The 18,503-nt window shown below is 39.1% G+C and overlaps 2 protein-coding genes across 4 annotated transcripts in view; one reads left to right on the forward strand and one right to left on the reverse strand.

Annotated features, from left to right (window-relative positions):
• The first annotated feature begins 469 nt into the window (after positions 1–469).
• orc4 (origin recognition complex, subunit 4) lies at positions 470–4,949 on the forward strand. Of its 2 annotated transcripts, XM_028011413.1 has the most exons (13): positions 470–549; positions 1,036–1,107; positions 1,190–1,266; positions 1,384–1,474; positions 1,547–1,622; positions 1,696–1,781; positions 1,885–2,085; positions 2,820–2,993; positions 3,055–3,141; positions 3,529–3,637; positions 3,712–3,807; positions 4,543–4,610; positions 4,692–4,949. In XM_028011413.1, exons 2-13 carry the CDS (start codon positions 1,051–1,053, stop codon positions 4,872–4,874), a joined length of 1,305 nt encoding a protein of 434 aa, XP_027867214.1. In that variant the 5' UTR covers positions 470–549; positions 1,036–1,050; the 3' UTR covers positions 4,875–4,949. The 2 variants fall into 2 exon arrangements, with proteins under 2 accessions (XP_027867214.1, XP_027867216.1); XM_028011415.1 differs by lacking the exon at positions 470–549 and having other exon boundaries at positions 1,190–1,270; positions 4,692–4,947.
• Positions 4,950–5,658: 709 nt separating this feature from the next.
• Positions 5,659–18,503, reverse strand: part of acvr2ab (activin A receptor type 2Ab) — a 42,211-nt gene continuing 29,366 nt past the window's right edge. For both annotated transcript variants that reach the window (XM_028011412.1, XM_028011411.1), the window contains 7 exons: positions 14,728–14,871; positions 14,502–14,645; positions 12,355–12,500; positions 11,778–11,892; positions 11,562–11,700; positions 11,362–11,492; positions 5,659–11,153 (listed from right to left, as the gene is read on the reverse strand). In XM_028011412.1, the coding sequence (XP_027867213.1) occupies positions 10,959–11,153; positions 11,362–11,492; positions 11,562–11,700; positions 11,778–11,892; positions 12,355–12,500; positions 14,502–14,645; positions 14,728–14,871 (1,014 nt within the window). In that variant the 3' untranslated portion in view covers positions 5,659–10,958. The remainder of the gene's footprint in view (positions 11,154–11,361; positions 11,493–11,561; positions 11,701–11,777; positions 11,893–12,354; positions 12,501–14,501; positions 14,646–14,727; positions 14,872–18,503) is intronic.

The raw sequence follows: 18,503 nt of genomic DNA on the forward strand, positions 1-18,503 counted from the left end.
AGGAAATAAATATAGTGATAAATTCAGTCATGTAATTTGGACAAAACAAACATGACCCCGGAAAATAACAGTAAATGTTTTGAATGAGCAATGATACACAAATAATGACAGTAACTGTATAAGGAATTTTAACGCTGTGAAATATAAATACAATATATTCAAATGTTGTTGCTTTTTATGAAAAAAGACGGACTGTAAATATAAACAAATACGCCTGCGTTATAATTTTCTTTGCCCCTAGAGGGCGACATTTAGACATCTCTGTTTCTAAACTTCAACTTCCGTTCTGATATTATTGTTGTATTATTACTATTTTTAATTCCGAAGAATAATTTTATTTAGTTGTGAGTTTATGTTAAGCCTGTTTGTTGTATCTTTTTATTTTATTTTTTATTTTGTATTTTATTTCGTTTCGCTACTCTGTGCCGCTTTCTGGTCGGCTGCCTGCTTCAGCCAATCAGAGGTGAGCTGCAATCATAAGAAGGAAGTGGTCATCAGTGATGCATTCCCGCGAAGATAGAGAAGCATTTTCACCATAATACTTTTAGGTAAGAGACTTGTCCTGTCCGGCTACTGTCTGTGCCGATTCTTATATTAATTAACTCTTTATTAAATATATAATTAAAGGTTCGTTATCTCAGAATTTTGCAGCTGCGGGCTGATTTATTAGCGAGGGAGAATGGAATGAACGTTACACCAAACTCTTGGTTTTAATTCAGCAGTTTTAGGATTTTTATCGTTTCTGACGGTTTATAAGTGGTCTCAATTAATTGTTGGAAAATATTCTTTAAAAGTGATGCCCTCTTTACAATTCGGCTTACAAAACACCCCGCTAGCCCATCTGTAGAGTATACTAAAGACGTAATTGATAATAAAACAAGTAATAACTACTGACGGATCTTTTTAAGAGATTTATTCAATGCCGACTTTTTTGCTTTCAATGATTTAGCAACATGAATACATATTTGTTGATTTAAAGTGTAGAATGCGCACAGAACCGATTTGTTAAAACATTAAACCATATGTTTTACAGGTTTTTTTCACATCATCATGAGTAAAAGAAAAGCAAAAGATGCTCATCTACCTATTGGAGAATGCATCAGTCAGGTTTGAAATGAAGAACTTTTCCCCTTACTTTGTTCATGTTGATTACATCATAAATTTGTAGTAAACTACGTTTTATTTTCAGGTTCATCAGATTTTAAGGAAGAGATTTTGCCATCAGCAGCTTCCTGATAAACCAGAGGGAGTGGAGGCTCAACACAAGTAGGTGAATTTATCCCTGGTTTTGGAATAATTTCACCCAGGTTAGCTCACAAAAGTGCCCTAGTAAAACAAAATTTACAATATAAAAATGGAATAATGTTGAATGTTTACCTGCAGACACCTGGCGGAGCTGCTGAAGCGAACGGCGGTCCATGGAGAGAGCAACTCGGTGCTAATTGTCGGCCCTAGAGGATCGGGGAAAACCATGGTGAGCCTCCATCGGGTTAGCGTTGGTAAAGCGCCGTATCCCGAGGCGTGACGTCTGTTTCTGTGTCTGCAGCTGCTGAGGAGCATCCTGAGGGAGCTGTCACAGGAAACAGAGGTGCAGAAAAACCTCCTGCAGGTTCACCTCAACGGTAAGCTCCACCTGCTTCACTAGACAATCTCGAACAGAGCGGTTTTCATGCATCCTTTCATCAATTTTTTCAGGCCTCCTGCAGACGGACGACAGAATAGCTCTGAAAGAAATAACAAGGCAGCTCCAGCTGGAAAACGTTGTTGGCGACAGAGTGTTTGTGAGTAACAACGACTTTGCAAGAAGTTTTTGCAGAGAAAACTTCTTGCACAGTTTTCTCTGCAAGAAAACTGCTTCAAAACCAGAAATCTGTCTGACTTCAGGGAAGTTTTGCGGAGAACTTGACTTTCCTGCTGGATGCGTTGAAGAAAGGCGATCGCAGCAGCAGCCGTCCGGTGCTGTTCGTCCTGGACGAGTTCGATCTGTTCGCCTACCACAAGAACCAGACTCTGCTGTACAACCTGTTTGATGTTGCCCAGTCTGCCCAGGCGCCCGTCGCTGTAGTCGGCCTCACCTGCAGGCTGGTGGGTCATGCATACATACATTATTCAGGTTAAAGGTCAAACCTTCTCTAGTGCTTTTGACAAGACATAATTTCTAAGCCCTTGTATACAGAAAAACAGACATGGCATATTTTTGTAAAGGATTAAAACAGGATGCAATGCCACAGAAAATGGTGTAGTAGGTCTGACGGGTCAATTGGTGAAGCTGTAACGACACAAAACCCACCAGATTTCCACCCAATTAAATTTCTTCTCAGCAGTTTAGAAGAAATAAAAGGTTTGAGTTGTTAAAATTAAGGCAGCTTTTCTCAACATGTGATGGGTTTTCAGAAATTGTTCAGGTGAAAATTCTTTATAAATAATTGTAATTCTTCGGCAGAAAAAACACAATTTTTACATTTTAATAAAAAGCTGTTTTCTTGCACTCATTTTATTCACTTATTTTGAAATGTCTAGAATCTGTCAAATGTGACTAAGCCTGTCACAATAACAAATGTTTCTATATAATAAATTGTCCCAGAAATGATTGCGATGCAAAATAATATTGTTATTTTCAGATAATTTTCATGATGGCATAATAAAGCAAGTGCCTTCTCAGACAAACTTTAACTTTGTACAGAATATGCCACGTTTCAGATGGAAGACATTTTAAATATTCAAAATAAAACAATAAATCAAGTAGAAATATAAGACCTCACACAACCAAAACAATAAATAAAATGGATTATAATGACTCTCTGGGTTCTTTGTTCCAGGATGTGTTGGAGCTGTTGGAGAAGCGGGTGAAGTCTCGGTTTTCCCACCGTCAGATCCACCTACTGAACAAGCTGACGTTCCCTCAGTACCTGGAGCGGGTCCGAGATCAGCTCAGCCTGCCGGACGACTTCCCGGATGGAAAGTTCGCCCAGGAGTGGAACGCCGCCGTGACGGTGAGTCAGTAAGTCCTGAAACAGAAACAGGATTTCTTGATCTTGACTTCGTCTCCTGCAGACGCTCTGTGAGGACAGATCAGCTGAAGAGGTTCTGCAGAGACATTTCAACTCCAGTACGGACTTCCGCTCCCTGCACACGCTGCTGGTGAGACAAATAAAGCAGCACATTACTGTAAAAATTGGTAGCATTAGCTTCTGTTAAAATCTACGGTGACTCAACTTCACCATTATTTCCATGACAACCAGGATGGCCATCTTGAAATAAAATTGTTGTAAATATTTCTGTAGATCCAGTTATGTATGATTTTGCACTGAAAGTCTTCATCTGGGATAAATAAAGGATAATTTAGAGGAACATTAAATTTCCCTTGATGGTCATGGCTGCCATTTTAAATTTTCCAGTGGATAGTGTTTTTTTTCTTTATTTTTTGTTTAAAAAAACCCAGCCCTATGTTTCATTCACCTGTGAAAGATTTTTTCTGAATTATTCAATGTCCTGCTGCACCAAAAGAAGGAAACTTATTCCTTTCAGATATTGTGTTTGAGTCGAGTCTCGGTGGCCAGGCCGTCCATCACGCCGGCGGATCTCCTGGACGCCAGTCGCTTGTGTCTCGCCGACGCCAACGCAAACATGCTCCACGGTAAAACAGTTCACCTGAGTCCCGTCCGGAGTTTCACGTCCAAATTAAACCTGAGATTTCTTCTTCTCTGGCAGGTTTGTCGATCTTGGAGCTGTGTCTGATTATCGCCATGAAGCACCTCAACGACGTCTATGAAGGAGAGCCGTTCAATCTGCAGATGGTTCACAACGGTAGGCCTGGAGATATGAATGCAAAAATAAATTAAGTCACTATAAATTCTGTTTTCTGCAGAATAACTCAGCTTCAAGTTTCACACCAACATGAGCATAAACAGGAAAAAAACGCTGCAACTATTTAAATATTCAGTGTGAAAATGTAGGAACTTATCTGGTGTCACAAAGTAGGAAAAATATGAGGTAAAAGATCTGAAAAAGCAACACATCATACCCTGAATCACTAACTGATGAGAAACAAACTCATTGACAAATCAATCTGGGTTGCAAAGTCGTCTCTAGTGCTTTAGGACTCAAGAAAACCTCAGTGGAAACCATTATGGAAACATGGGAGGCCTTTATTTATATGATTTTCTACTTACACTTAATGAAAACATGACATTTTAAAATTAGAATATATATAAAAACCTGTTTTTAAAAACAAAAATGTGAGCTTAATGGAAAGTGTTTCCAGAGGGAGGAGACATCAAAAGAGGCTGATCAACCAATCAGATTTAGAGTTTGAGAAACTTCACTTATGTCACTTTAGTCTGCAAATAATAAATCTAGTAATATTTTTATGTTTATACATTTAGACAAGATAGACTAAAAATGTCAACAGTTGATCATTGTAGATGAAATATTCATTCTGCTAAATAAAAACACACATTTCTGATTTCTGGATGCCAAAACCTAAAGTTCAGCCAAACACATTTTGAAGTGTTTTTAATAACTTGCACTCTTTGCATTTAGAGTTTAAGAAGTTCCTGCAGAGGAAGTCCAACTCCATGTATAACTTTGAGCAGCCGGTCATCATGAAGGTAAGTTTCATTCTGATTTAGCAAACGAGCTTTGCAGGTAGATTTCGTTGTCATAGTTACGTCTTTTCCCCCCCACCGCAGGCCTTCGAACATCTGCAGCAGCTGGAGCTGATCCGACCTGCCGACGGCGCCTCGGCTAAAACCCAGAGGGAGTTTCAGCTGATGAGGCTGATGCTGGACCACGGTCAGATCATGGAGGCGCTGCAGAAATACCCTCAGTGTCCTACGGACGTCAAGCAGTGGGCCATGTCGGCGTTCGCTTAGGCTCTAGACGTTTGTTAAAATAAACCCAACATTTAGTTTCAAATATTCACAATAAATTATTAAAGAAAATAAATGCTACTTTCATCATTTGTTTTTTTTTGTTTTTTTACTGAATCTAGGATCTGAATTTGGCTTTGAAGGTTCTCTCTGCTACCATCTAGTGGCGTTTATGTGCAAACATTTACTGCAATAGTTTAGAAAAAATCTGCAAACATTGGCCTCCAAATAAATCCACCTGTGTGATCAACTTAATTACAAATAGATCCAATATTTATCCATGTGATTCTGTTGTTAAATATTTATTACATGAAAAAAACTGCTTAAATATTTAAAACTTTAGCTGATTATTTTAATACAGTTAAGAATCATTGCAGAAGGTCCAAAAGTTGGACACTCCTGATTTATACCAAGGAAAACAGTGGGAAAGTTCTGTGGAGGGAAGATCTCTGGTCTGGTGAGTTTTCTACATTTCTAACCTGGTGAGTCAAGTTAATAAATATGATGGCAGCAGAATTTGAAATGTTTATGTGTGAGAGATTATACAGCAGCAATAAAAAAATGTTTTATTTGAAGGATTTTCACACAAGAAAGAGAATTACTCCTCTTTAAAAAGATAATTGTTTTTTCTGAATTGTGTTGTAATTTTAGGTTAAAAACTCAAAACATGCAGGGAAAATCAACTAATTATCCCAGAAAAATTAAATTTGTGTCATAATTCCTCCTGAAACGTGACTTCAGTTTTCAAACAAATCAATCGGAGACACAATAAAGACGAGAGTGAGCGTTCACAATCTAAAAACACATTTATTTACATCACGTGGATCACTTCAGCTGATAAAAACCATGTTAACGTCGGCGGAGAGCCACAGCGCTGATCGGGGATCAGTCGTCTTCTCTCTGATGTTTCCAGGGTTTCTACGCTGCTCTAATACTTTTCTCTCCTTCTTCTTAACAATCCAGATAGCTTTCTATCTTCACATTATTTTTACAACAAGAAATTTACAGTCACAGTTAAAAAATAAAACTAAACAAAAATCAATTTGCTCATTGGTTTGAGCTTCAGAAACCCTCTGTCGCCATGGTTAGAGACGGTACCAGCAGATCTCAGATCAGCGCTGCCACTTCAGAGTCTGGAGAAATGTGGGGTGAAAAACAGCTGTAGTGTTTGTGTTTCTCTAGTCACCGAGGTTCAATGTTTCCTCTAAAATCCTTTCCAACAGTTGGGGGGAAAAACAGGAGATCAATGCGGAACGAAGCAGGGCTCCTACACAGCTTCAGTATTATTTCACCAAATAAGCATAAAAGTTAAGGTGGTACGATTGTGATAAGATATTTAGCTTGTTTTGTTGATTTTAATTTCATTTTCTTACTTCAAAATAAGAACTAAAGCTGCTTTATCGTTCAAACTAACATTTTAGAGTTTAGTGTTCGTCTTAAGATAATTAAATCTCCGTCTTGCTTTAAAACTTGAGCTCGTTTTGTTGACAATTTAATTTTCTCACTTCAAGTTTCATACTCAGCTCAAACGTCAACTATGTTTTGTTTGCCTTTTTAATCATAGTAACAAATATTTCAACTTTAAAATGTTAAATTTTTTGCATTGTTGTGCCATCTTAATATATCAAGATAAGACCTCAAGCTGTTTAATTCAATATTTAATTTTTTCATATCAAAATAAGAATCTATTTTCTTGATATGGAGTCCTTTATTACCATTCCTTTTTTATCATTTTAAAGTAAATATTTGAAAAATAAGCTTGTTTTGTTGCAACAATAGCTTAATTATTCCATCATCTCAACATATTTATCAAATTTTCTTATTGGTTTAACTTTCTTGAGATGACAGGAGCTTAAATTAATTACTAGAGCTCTTACTAAGACTTGTATTGTTGAATTACTTTGAGATATTCAGACTGTCAGCTTTATTATTTCCTTATCTTAAAAGATGTGTATCATCTCAAAACAATCAGAAATCAAACCTTTTTTTCTTTAACGGTTCGATTATTTCATTATAGACACATTTTGGTCTTGTGCTTATTTTTATTTCATTTTTTAAACTTATGCTATATGTTTAATTTTCTTGTGTCCAAACAATAAGATTGGTGCTTAATTATCTAATTGTGTCGAGAAGATAATGAGTCAATTTGCTTATTTCAACCCCAGCATCATGACAGAAATACCAGAAAATAGGAGAAAAATGCTTTTTCCACAGTAAATTGTGTTTTACTGTGTAGGAACCCTGGAAATACTCGTGGTAAATGATTGTGATTTCACATTATGGAGTATTGCAATGGCTCTTTGAGAACAAAAGTTAGGGTAACTAAACAGCCTCCCTGAGGAACGCCTCAGGCTTAATGTTGATTATTTCCTTTTAATTCAAGTGCTTCACAAACATGAGCTATTTTTAAAGAATTTTTTCTTTTTTTACCATAGTAACGGGCAACTTTCACACACAAAGTGAATGTAGAGGAAACACTGAAGTTCAACACGCACTTAGAAAGATTCAGCTCAGAGTATATAGTCAAGAACGGGTAATTATGTCTGTACAGATCCTAGACTGCCTAAAATAGAGGGGCTTAGGGGGCGGGGCAACAAGACACAAATGTTTCACGGGAAGTTTATACGCAGAGCAATGTGAGGTGCTGGGCTGGAGAAGGTCACTGTGGAAAACTGTAAAAGCCTGCATGCTCAGTAACCCATTCATACACCTTCATGTGGCAGATTTAACCAAACCTGAGGGGAAACAACGGTTGTTTGGCAAAATGGCAAACATGTTTTGCTTTTGTTGAGCATTGGTGAACATAAACTGGATTTTTTTTTTTTTAATAAACTGAATTGTTTGGTGCATAAATGAATACCCAAACGTGTTGCTTTTACCATTTTCTACAGGACAGGGCACAATCACACGACACCAGCCGAATGCGAGGCCCTCTACAGTTACACCGGGCCGGGCTCAATCCATCAAAGCACACACTTTATATATATATTTATATTTATATATATATTTATATTTATATAGAATCCAGGAGTCTGTAGAACATTCATTTTCGGTCGTTTGTCCATAGACTGAATAGAAAGAAGCATGTTACAGTTTATATCTACTGTTTTTTGAGTTGATGAAAATATTTCCTGAATTAGAACCCACCCACAACCCCGTAGTAATGACGACGACAAACAACCGCAAAACGTGCCGACTCCGTATGACTTTATCGAGAGTCGCACCTGAGCTCTGATCCCCGAAACTTCAGGCCAGAAAAAAAAAATAAATCAAAAAATAAATACGACATATCAATATGCAAGGTCAAAAAAAACAACTAAAATGCTACAAGGTATTTGTGTGTGTGTGTGTTGAAAGCCACTCCTGCAGCAGATCCTACAGAGGTGTAGGGCAAAGTTTGCGGCACTGGTTGCATATAAACTCGCTAGAACTTAGAAAAGCATAGTACTGAATCCCTGAATGGTGTTTATCGGCTGGGGTCGGTTTCCTGATCGCAGTTGAAGCTGATCCGTTATTACAGCGGTTAAATATCCAAATGGGCTCAAATACTGCTTGAGATTTTGCATTTGAGAACACACAATACTGGGATTTTCTGAGTTAAATGGGTGAAAATGAGGAAACTTCTTTCCAACTTCAACAGAAGCTTTCAATCGTCGTTTTGATTTCTTCCTGATTTTGGTTCGTTTGCCACTCTTCTACCCCAAAATTAATCCCTGCGAGTGAGGTAGTGCTTATTGAAGGGCTGCTGGAGATTTCTTTTTCTCGTCCCTGACCTTTGAGGAGAGCTGCGTTCGAAACGGCAGCGGCAGCAGAAAGGAAGCAACAGACGCTGTTCTCGTGCTACAGAGTGGAAATAAGATGATGGCTTCGACTTCCTTCAGGTTTGCTGTGTTGTTGTTGCAAGAAAACCGTCCACAGGTTTATCTCAAGCTCTAGTTTCTGGATTTTAACTGAATTTAAAGTGGAAGTTTGCATAAACTCATAAGGATAATTATCGTTAATTTTGGGCTTTTGAGTTTAAGGATCTTAGTGAGGATGTAAATGCATCTATATTCAAGGAAACGTTGCTCAGATGTGGCTGAAAAAACCCAAACTTTGGATTTTAGATAAAAGGAAACAGACTAAAATGTTCAGTAAGTGTTGAGCACAGTGGAGTGCTATCATGCTGAGGGTCAAACACAAAGATAAGAATCGATAGTGATGAGAATATAATTTTCAGAATTAATAAAATTTTTTCCCCCAATTAATACCTAGTTTTGGATCTAGAATAGTTTAAACAACAAATATAACTTCTTTATTTGTTAAATTTAAGTTTTGCTGCTTATTTAATTGTTGCGTAGGTAAAATAATTTTTTTTGACGCTCAGGTTCTTTCAGATTTTGACACTGGTGTCCAATATGTGGCCCAAGGGCAATTTGTTGCCCTTGAAATGATTTTGCTTGGCCCCCAAATGGCAGCAATTTGGCCAAGAATATAAAAGAAAACCATTAAGGCAACAACTTATGTTTTGGATCTTTAATTATATTAAAATTTCACAAAAAAACCTAAATTTAACTGACTGTTATCTATTTTATTAATTTTGTAGTTTAAATTTGCCATTTAAAAGTTTGGTGTGTTTATATATTTTTGAATAAAAAATTAACACTTTTAGTCCAGATGTGTAATTCCACGACACTTTGCGCTATCTGAAAAGACGTTGCGCTTTACAGCCGATATCAAGTTATTACGGTAATTTCACCCCCATCTAACAGGAAGTGAAATTAATCTGATGAAAATCTTTTAATAGACGGTAAATTGGGAAAATAACTGCTAGATATTGAAAGTTCCAGTTGCTATGGATAAATGGGTAAATATATTTACTCACAGGACATTTAAAGAACTTCGCACAATTAAAATAAGCAAAAATATTCAGGTGGAGATTTAAAATTTAAGACTCAGAGAGTTAAAAGCCCAAAATTAGTGACATTTATACCTGTGTTATGTGGAAACCTGGTGTCTGTAACTGCATTTTGTGATGTGTTTGGGTTTTTTCCTTCTCCTCTGGAAGAAGTTTCCTCATATTTCACTTTGTTTTCGTCAAACTGCGTCCTGCGAAACCGCCCCGAAGCTTGAGGAGACTGCAGGTATGCCGGCACCAGTGTTCAACGTCCCTCAAAAACGTCTTGTACATCCGTTTGGCCTGACATCGACGAGAGTAACTAATACAGACAGGTAAGAAATGGCACCAGGATGGAGGAGGAAGTGGGGGGAGGGGCTCCACTGGCTGCGTCTACAAGGTTCCCAGAAGTCGGCGGGTCTGAAGCGAAAAGCGGCGTTTTGAATGAGAGAAACTAAATCGAGTAGCAAAGATTCCTGAGGTGTATCAAAAAGAGAGTAACCGAACAACCGGATCAGAAGCAAGCTGGCGAATACTGAGCGGCTCGTTTGAAAAGAACAATAAAAACCACAAATATCCAGTTCTCAACTCTACTTATTGATTTAGCATCAAGTTGAAACCAAAGGGAGCAGGAAGGGTGAAACTGTGAGCGTCTGAACTGAGGTATAGCTGGCTGAAGGAGGCGTATGGTTTGGAAATGGACCCCCCTCCCCCGTGACGATGATTACCAGGTGGTCTGGCTCCGTGATTCACTATGTACAGCAGCAATACACTATAAACATTCAGAAGCCGTTGCTTTGTTGGCAGAACGATCGTCGTTTCAGAAGAAGAACAGCTTCTTGTTTTTTTCTTCTTCTTCTGGTTTTTAACACTAAAATGCGCTGAGAGTTCAGTGAGGTTTCTGCGAGTTCGTCTCGCGTGTGGATAGAAAAACAATACATGATCAAACCAGCGGGGTTTATAGTCGTTTCTGTTTTGTTTTGTTTTTTTTCCCTTCAAGCGTCATCGTCCCGCTTGGTGGAAAGAGAAAAAAGAAACAGAAAATCCTCAGGCACACGTATCAAAATGAGGTGGATCTCGACTCGATGCGGTGAGGAACCAAAGAATAAGACAAACGTAAAAAAAATTTTAAAAATAAAAGAGGAAGGGGAGGACAGGAAGTCGACCAACCAGGGTCGGACGTTCGCTCCCCCTCTGGGTCGACTAGCCGATCATAAGCTGGACTCCTTGGGCGGGAGGTCAACGTTCGTCACCATGGTGACCACAGTGACGATCTCCTCGGGGCCGATGACGGGGGCCTGGCGCTGCATCTGGCTGATGCGCTCCTCCACGCAGCCGGCGGACAGGCGCGCCTCGGCCTCGTGGTCCCAGCAGTCCTCGATGGTTTCACACAGCATGGACAGGCCCTGGGGGCAGCAGGGGTTAAAGGTCACAGCTACACCTTCATGGTTCATAATATAACAGATATTCACCTTCCTAAAATAAAGCCACTTTTCGCCTAAATCCTCTTTTGGCCAAAAAATGACTTTGACATGTTTTGTTTGTTTTAACCTGGATAATTACTAAAATGACAATGAAATGACAAATGAATGGCTGAAGGCGTCAGACGCTCACCGTGTGTTTCTGCCAGCAGTCCCGCAGGCAGGGCCGCAGCTTCTTGTGGACAACCACTTCCTGCATGTCCTCCAGAGACGGGTGCTGGCCCACCTCCTCCTCAAACGGCAGCATGTACTCATCCACAGGGCCTGCAGACACAAACAAATCAAGCCCAGCTCCTCTGCTGGAAGCAGACGAGGCGGCTGCGTCACCCTCACCGTCTGCGGCGGTGCACCGAGACGCCAGCTCCCACAGGACCAGGCCGAAGGCGTACATGTCGATGCGCAGGAAGGAGTCGCGCTGGAAGTTGATGGCGCCCTCCAGGACTTCAGGAGCCATGTAGCGGCGGGTTCCAACCTGCAGGAAAGAAGAGAATGATCAGAGGAGTCCAGATTTAGCGGGAGAGATGAAACCGCAGGAGGAGTTCATGTCACCTGTCCGTGTGTGTCTCCTGCCGATTTTCCAGCCTCAAACTTCAGAGCCAGGCCAAAGTCAGCGATGCAAGCCGTCAGGTTGTTCTTAAGCAGAACATTCTTACTCTTAATATCCCTGAAAAGGAAAAAGCAAAACAAAACAACATAAAATATCTCCTGTGTGGAAGGAAGGCGAACTTTTGAGGAGGCCTGTTATGATAACAGTTTTTTCTGGACAATAAATTCACCCAGAAGTTATTACGATAAATGATAATATTGTTGTGAGACCATTTTAATGTAACATAATAGTAATGGCATAATAAAGTAAGAAAACATTCTGAAAGATCAATAAACTTTAAATTGTAATGGACATTTCACACTGGAACTGGAAGACATTTTAAATATCCAAAATAAATAAACAAAACAACAAATAAAATGAATTATGAAGTCTCTCTAAACAAAACTGTCCTTCAAATGCACCACATTAAACCCTTTTATCATCCAGATGTTGAGAGAGAAAAGAGAAAAACAATAAATCATGCAGATGTAAATGACTGAGCTTGTTTTAATTGATTTATTTCTTATTGCGACAGGCTACCTGTGGGAGATGGACGGCTTGTGTCCGTCTTTGTGTCCAGGGATGTCTTCGTGCAGGTAGGCCAGGCCGCGGGCGGCCGACTGGGCGATGTGGCACAGCTCGTTCCAGGACACGACATTGGCCTTCAGGTAGTCGGTAAGGGAGCCCTGCTCACACACAGAGAGGTTCTGGTCATTAAATCACCTCTGCTCAGGACACAGAGGTCAGGTTTAGCTAAACAACAACCTGAAATCAGCTTCTGCCTTACAGTGTTTGATAAAAATCACAGCTCAAAATCTAAAAAAAATTTTTTTTCTGCAATTATAATCTTTTTAGATGCATTTTCTTTAACTTTTGTTATAAATTAGAGCAAATTCAATACAGTTTTCAATAGGTTTTGGCTTCTTACTTATTTGTTTTCATATTTATTTTATTTTTCGTCTGACATTTTACATGTTTGAAATAAAGATTTCACTTCAGTTCAAACATCAGTTCCCTCCTTATTTTAAGATAAAATCAGAAAGATTAAAATACAAAACAGTATATATTAAACTAATTTTAAGATTAAAGAAGTAGAAAGTTACAAAAGTAATAAGGTAATTTTAAAAAAATCATGTCCAGGCAGCATATTTAAGCAAAACAAAATGTCAGACAAAATAGAATAAACATGATTAAATGTAGATTAAACTGAATATAAAAAAACCAACTACTGTTTGGCAGTGTCTCCATGACCAATGCACATTAAATAAAAAATACAATATAAAACAAGCAAATAACAAAAGAAAATAATAAAAAAACAAAAAATTAACATGGTACCATTATTTATACTACCATTTAAACTTAGTTTTTATTCTCTAGTTAAGTACAAACTGTTGTGTTGACACTGCGTTGATTCATTGAGAAGGAAAACATTAATCAATACTGTTTACCCATAAATGAATGCAGATCAGAATGGGTAATAAATGTGAGATTCTTTAGGTTTAGATAAAACAAACAAAATCTAATAGGAGCAAAAGTACAAGTTTTTTTTTTTCATTAAAGACTGGTGTAGTTATAGGTAGTGACCACTAGAGGGCAGATGGCTCCTACAAATGAACTGATCAACTCAGCTTTTGTATAAAAAACTAAACAAAACGTGTTCTTTCTTCTGACGTGTTTGACTTTTTCCCCCTGAAATTACCAGTCAGTCATTTTCTCTTTGAATCCCGTCTTCAATATCCACGTTTTGATTACATGACAAGACTGAAACTCAGGTAGTTTTGCAGGAAATTTAAAGCAAGCCTCTGCATGCAGACTTCCCCACACAAAGCTACTCGGATGCATCGAATATCAAGGCATAAATCAAGCGTGAAGACACCGCTGAACTGTGCAACCACCGCTTCAGAGGAGAGCCTCTAAAGAAATTCTGCAGCTTTGCTGGAGCTCTGCCACCACATCTAGAATAAATTGGACATTTTTCAACCATTTTGATGCAAAAAAGCCTGCGAGAGCCAGCAGATCCCCTTTAGAAGCTGCAGGAAGAACAGAATCGATTACTAACCTTTAACTTTCTCCAGCTGAACAGAAACAAAACTGAACTTATGATGTTTGGAACTAAAGAGGAATGATTTAGAGTCAACGCACAGATTCAGTTATTACAGCTGGAAACTTGAGATCAGGCCTGAAATTTGTCCTGAACCTTCATAGTCACATAAAGACCGTTACAAAGACGGTCTTCTATCACCTGAAGAACATTTACAAAATTAAAGGAAGATCTAGAGAGTCTCATCCATGCGTTTATCTTGAGTCGAATTGATTGCTGCTGCTGGCGTTCTGACTAAAACCAGGAACATAGAGCACATCGCCCAGTTCTACAGCCCTTCCACTGAGAGAACAGACTTTAAAATACTGTTGTTAGTTTATAAATCACTGAACGATTTAAGGATCTGCTGCATAAAGCTCTGCTTTGCACCCCCAGTACCAAACATGAAGAAGCATTCAGCTTCTATGCACTGCAAATCTATAACTGTTGAAAAACTGAGTTTGTTTAAATCTAGACTAAAAATCCACCTTTTGAATCATTATAAATAAAATATTACTGGTTTACTGTGTGGTGTGTTTTATGATTTTGTACTTGTGAGATGTGCTAAACAAATAAACTTGATTGATTGATAGATTGATTGCTGAACCTTGTCGTGGTAGGTGGTGATGAGCCACAGCTCCAGGTCCAGGTTGTTGTTCCTCTTCTCCACGCCGATGAACTGCAGCAAGTTGTCGTGCTTCATGCCGCACACGCTGTAGATCTCATACTCGTTCTGCCAGGAGAGTTTGTCCTGCACCCGAAGAAGAAGATTCAGTCGTTAGCTTCACCGCTCTGCTGATAACCCAGCGCAGGTTCAGGTGAGGAGTACCTACCTGGATGGGGAAAATCTTCACCGCCACGTATTCGTTTAGCAGCTGGGCCTTCCAGACGCAGCCGAAGCGCCCCCTGGCTTTCAGCTCGATGAGCTGCAGCGGCTTCTGGCCCAGGATTGGGGAGGGAGGAGAAGGTCCTGGATCCTGTGGAGAAGCAGAAGGAAGAGAGAAGGTGACAACATGCCCTCTGGTGGTTTTACCCAGAGTTTTTATTGCTTTATTTCATGTTTCTGCTGTTCGGACTTGTGGGAGTTCGGTCCGGATTTCAGGGAAGTTGTTTTTGGCTGAGGGCAGGCTGCAGAGCCAGCAGGGTTTGGATCCATTTATTTCAAATTAAGTCAAACCCCAGAGGGCGGCCTGAGCTTGAATCTGAGATAGGAAACCTGCCAGTTGGAAGCCGATGAGCCAGAGAGAAAAAAACACAGAGAAAAGCTTAGAAATCCACTGATTCCTCTTTACTTTGTGTCTTTTCGTTTTTTGATTTCTCCAAAAACCATTCAAGAGCTTTACAGATGCAGAGGCTCCTGCGATCCTCTGTTTGCAGCTGCTTTAGGCTTATTTATTCAGATAATTGTTTGTAATGCTTTAGCTTCAAAACTATTGGTAAAACATCTAAAAATCTTTATTTAATCTCACTAATCTATACTACAAAACAATCTTTAGTCATTTTGTTGTGGAAAATGTCCATATTTTATCTTGACAAAGCGAGATCTTGGATTGTTTTGTTGCAACAATGATTTGAATTCGAGCAAATCATGATGAGAAAACAAGAAACAACTGACCTTTGTCTCACAAAATAACAAGATGGTTTAAAAACAATCTTGGAATAGAGCATTAATGTTGTATTTACGCTTTTCCACATTTGCATTTTTAAAAAATCCTTGTGATCTGGAATCATCTTGCATGTTTTTCAGGAATTAGATGTTTTAACAAAGCTGTGATGTTTTTCTAGCCCTACAATCAGTCTTCAATGTAGTTTTCCAGACCTCCGCCTGACCTCCACTGTTCCAGCTGACTGCCATTTAATTACATTACAAACAGAGGAAACGGCTGCACAAAAACACTTCATTATCTACAGCAGCCAACTTCTGCTACATGTGCGTCACAAACTTTAATTTCTCAGAGCTGCGGGGCCAAAGAAGATCCCAGATATGCTTCAAACATCATTCTTTCAAGCACAAATGATTTCAAACACATCCTCATCACAGAGTAACAACTGTTGGGTTTCTTCCCGGTAAAACGAGAAATAATTTAGCTGTCTAAAAATCATAAAGGTTTCATTTTAGGTTCTACTTGAGGTCTGACAACGCATTATTGGTTGTTAAATCTTTGATTATTGCCTTTTCTAGCACTAAATGTTACAATATTTATGTTAAAGAAGCCAATACCGATGTTTGAGAAAGTAATTCCAAGTTAGGTTTGACTTTATATAATAAAGTCCAGTGTCTAATGATCACAGAATGACATTCAGCTCAGCTATGATAGCTCTGTCATAATTGGTAAAAATTGTGTTAAGAGTACTCATGACTGCTATTGTGGATATTTGGAAAAACAGAAAGCAGTGGGCTTTAATTATACGCTACAAGAGCGTGGGAAAAGAATGAAATGTGAAAGTCAAACCTTCCCTAGCTAAACTGGATACCTAGTATCAATTATAACATATAAAATAATTCTAATTCATCAAGTTACATCAATAACATCTAGAAGACAGCTGCAGTCGATTTCTAAACTCCAGAAAAGTGTGTTTGATTTTATGTCAGAAGATTTGCAATAAGGACTTTTAGATTTTAAACATCTGAAAATCACACTGTTAAAAGTCTTAAGCTCTAAAAACTTTACTTGAAGGAAACTAAAATGTCACTTTTTGATGTTTGACAAAAGATAGGAAGAAGCATAATTTGCAGAAATTGTCACAAGTCATTTTCTACAAGTCAGATATCAAATCTGTGAGAGCAAAATTAGTTCAGTCGAGTCAATCTCTGACTAGTTTGGTTAAAGCTGTACATTTTACTATCTACAATAACTCTTTATCTAAATGAGCTACATTTAATATTTTCCCTTAGGGATGCAAAACGTATGTTTGATTATGAGAAATCATGTTGTTAGAGTTTGCATGTCACTACAAATATAAGAGAAAACACACCAGAGCCACTGTGTCTGAGTGTGGCGGGTCGCGCTTCCTGCATGCGTCCTGTGTTCATGCTAATACCGTTCAAACAAAAAGCCAAAGCAGGGGCAGCCGAGCGCTCCCGATCCAAAGTAGGTTAAACACAGCTGGTGATCAGGATTAGGCTGATCACTTTCACATGTGACTTCACAGAGGACGACGGCGGACGCTGGAGCAGAGGCGAGAAAAGCGTGAGGAGCAGAGAAGAGGGGAGGGGAGGTTAGAAAGAAGCATGCAGCGCCGGAGTCACATTTCTGAAGGGATAAAAGGTGGAGGAGAAAGACGAGCACATGACTGACGGCCTTTGATGCAACCAGATATGTTGCTGTAAAATCTCAGCCTCTGAAAGAAAGAAAAAGGCTGCTGGCCTGCGAGGATGTTCATGTTTTCACTTGAACTGCAGCAGCTTTCAAGTCCCTGAGGCCTCGACAGGGTCTGCTCAGAGTGATGCATCAAGGGAGCGTGTTTTCTTAACCTCATAAAAAAGATTCAGACTCCAGCCAAGTCCTGGGCTGTCAGAGGAATAAAAGGAGGATTTCAGGCAACACGTACGACCTCAGATTAATTCACCAAACCTCGGCAGCTGAACTGCACACGCAGTAAAAGAAGGAACTCAGAGTTTATACGGCATGTCCTGACAGGATCTCTGAAGCAAGCTGAGTGGCATCCATGTGGGAGTTTTTATTGGTTTGATTTTTATCAGGCGGAAATTTTACAGTTGGCCATGAACTTTGGCCTTTGACTAAAGTATGCCAGAGTGGCTTTTAACTCTATCTCTGTGACAGCAGGGAGAAAAGGACAAAAACATGACGAGAAAACACCTCTCCTTTTTTTCCTGTGTATTTTTAAAGGAAAATCCCAGCAGAGGGGGAGGGAGCGCTCTGCCTTACAGGGTGTGAGGGTGAAGGGAGGATCTGAATGTTTATTTAAGCCAGCAGAGAGCTGTAAGGCAGACCTGCTGTCTGCATGGTGCTTTCACACCAAACACAGGCCAAATCAGGGTGAAAACGACCCTCCATGCTGCGCAGGCTGGCTTTCACAGCAGCCTCCATCTTCACAGACAGGCTTTATCTATCAAAATAAGGACTCAAATGTTGCTCTGACAGGGAGGTGTGTGGAGTTTTCCTGTTTGAGCCGGCCTGACGTCATGTTCTCATCCAGATGGGATTTGCTGTGATGACAGGTCTTCACCAGAAAGACTCATCAGAACTGAAAGCCCCGTCACGGTTTGGTGGGTGATCCACCAGATGTGGTTCATGGCCTTATTTTTCTTAAAAAGCAAACAAAACATGTGCAGCAAAGCATTTTCACATGTAATTGCTATTTTTTTTAAAACAAAGAAATCTTGCTTCTTCTTTTAAGTGGAATGAATATGATGCACAACATAAAACACTGCCTAACTTTTGATAAAATCTGAACTTCCATTCATAAAATAAATAATTTTGATAATCTTTTTTCAAATAAATTAATTCCTTATGAACAGTTAGAGAAATATCACTTTAATAGGATCTGTCTTACAACACGAAGTAGGCTTAATGATCTCAAACACCAGCGCATCATCTCCAATTTACAGAAAGGATTAAGAACAGATGAGAAACATCATGAATGT

This window comes from Xiphophorus couchianus, chromosome 24 (genome assembly GCF_001444195.1).
Source record: "Xiphophorus couchianus chromosome 24, X_couchianus-1.0, whole genome shotgun sequence".
In the NCBI taxonomy this organism is placed as follows: domain Eukaryota; kingdom Metazoa; phylum Chordata; class Actinopteri; order Cyprinodontiformes; family Poeciliidae; genus Xiphophorus; species Xiphophorus couchianus.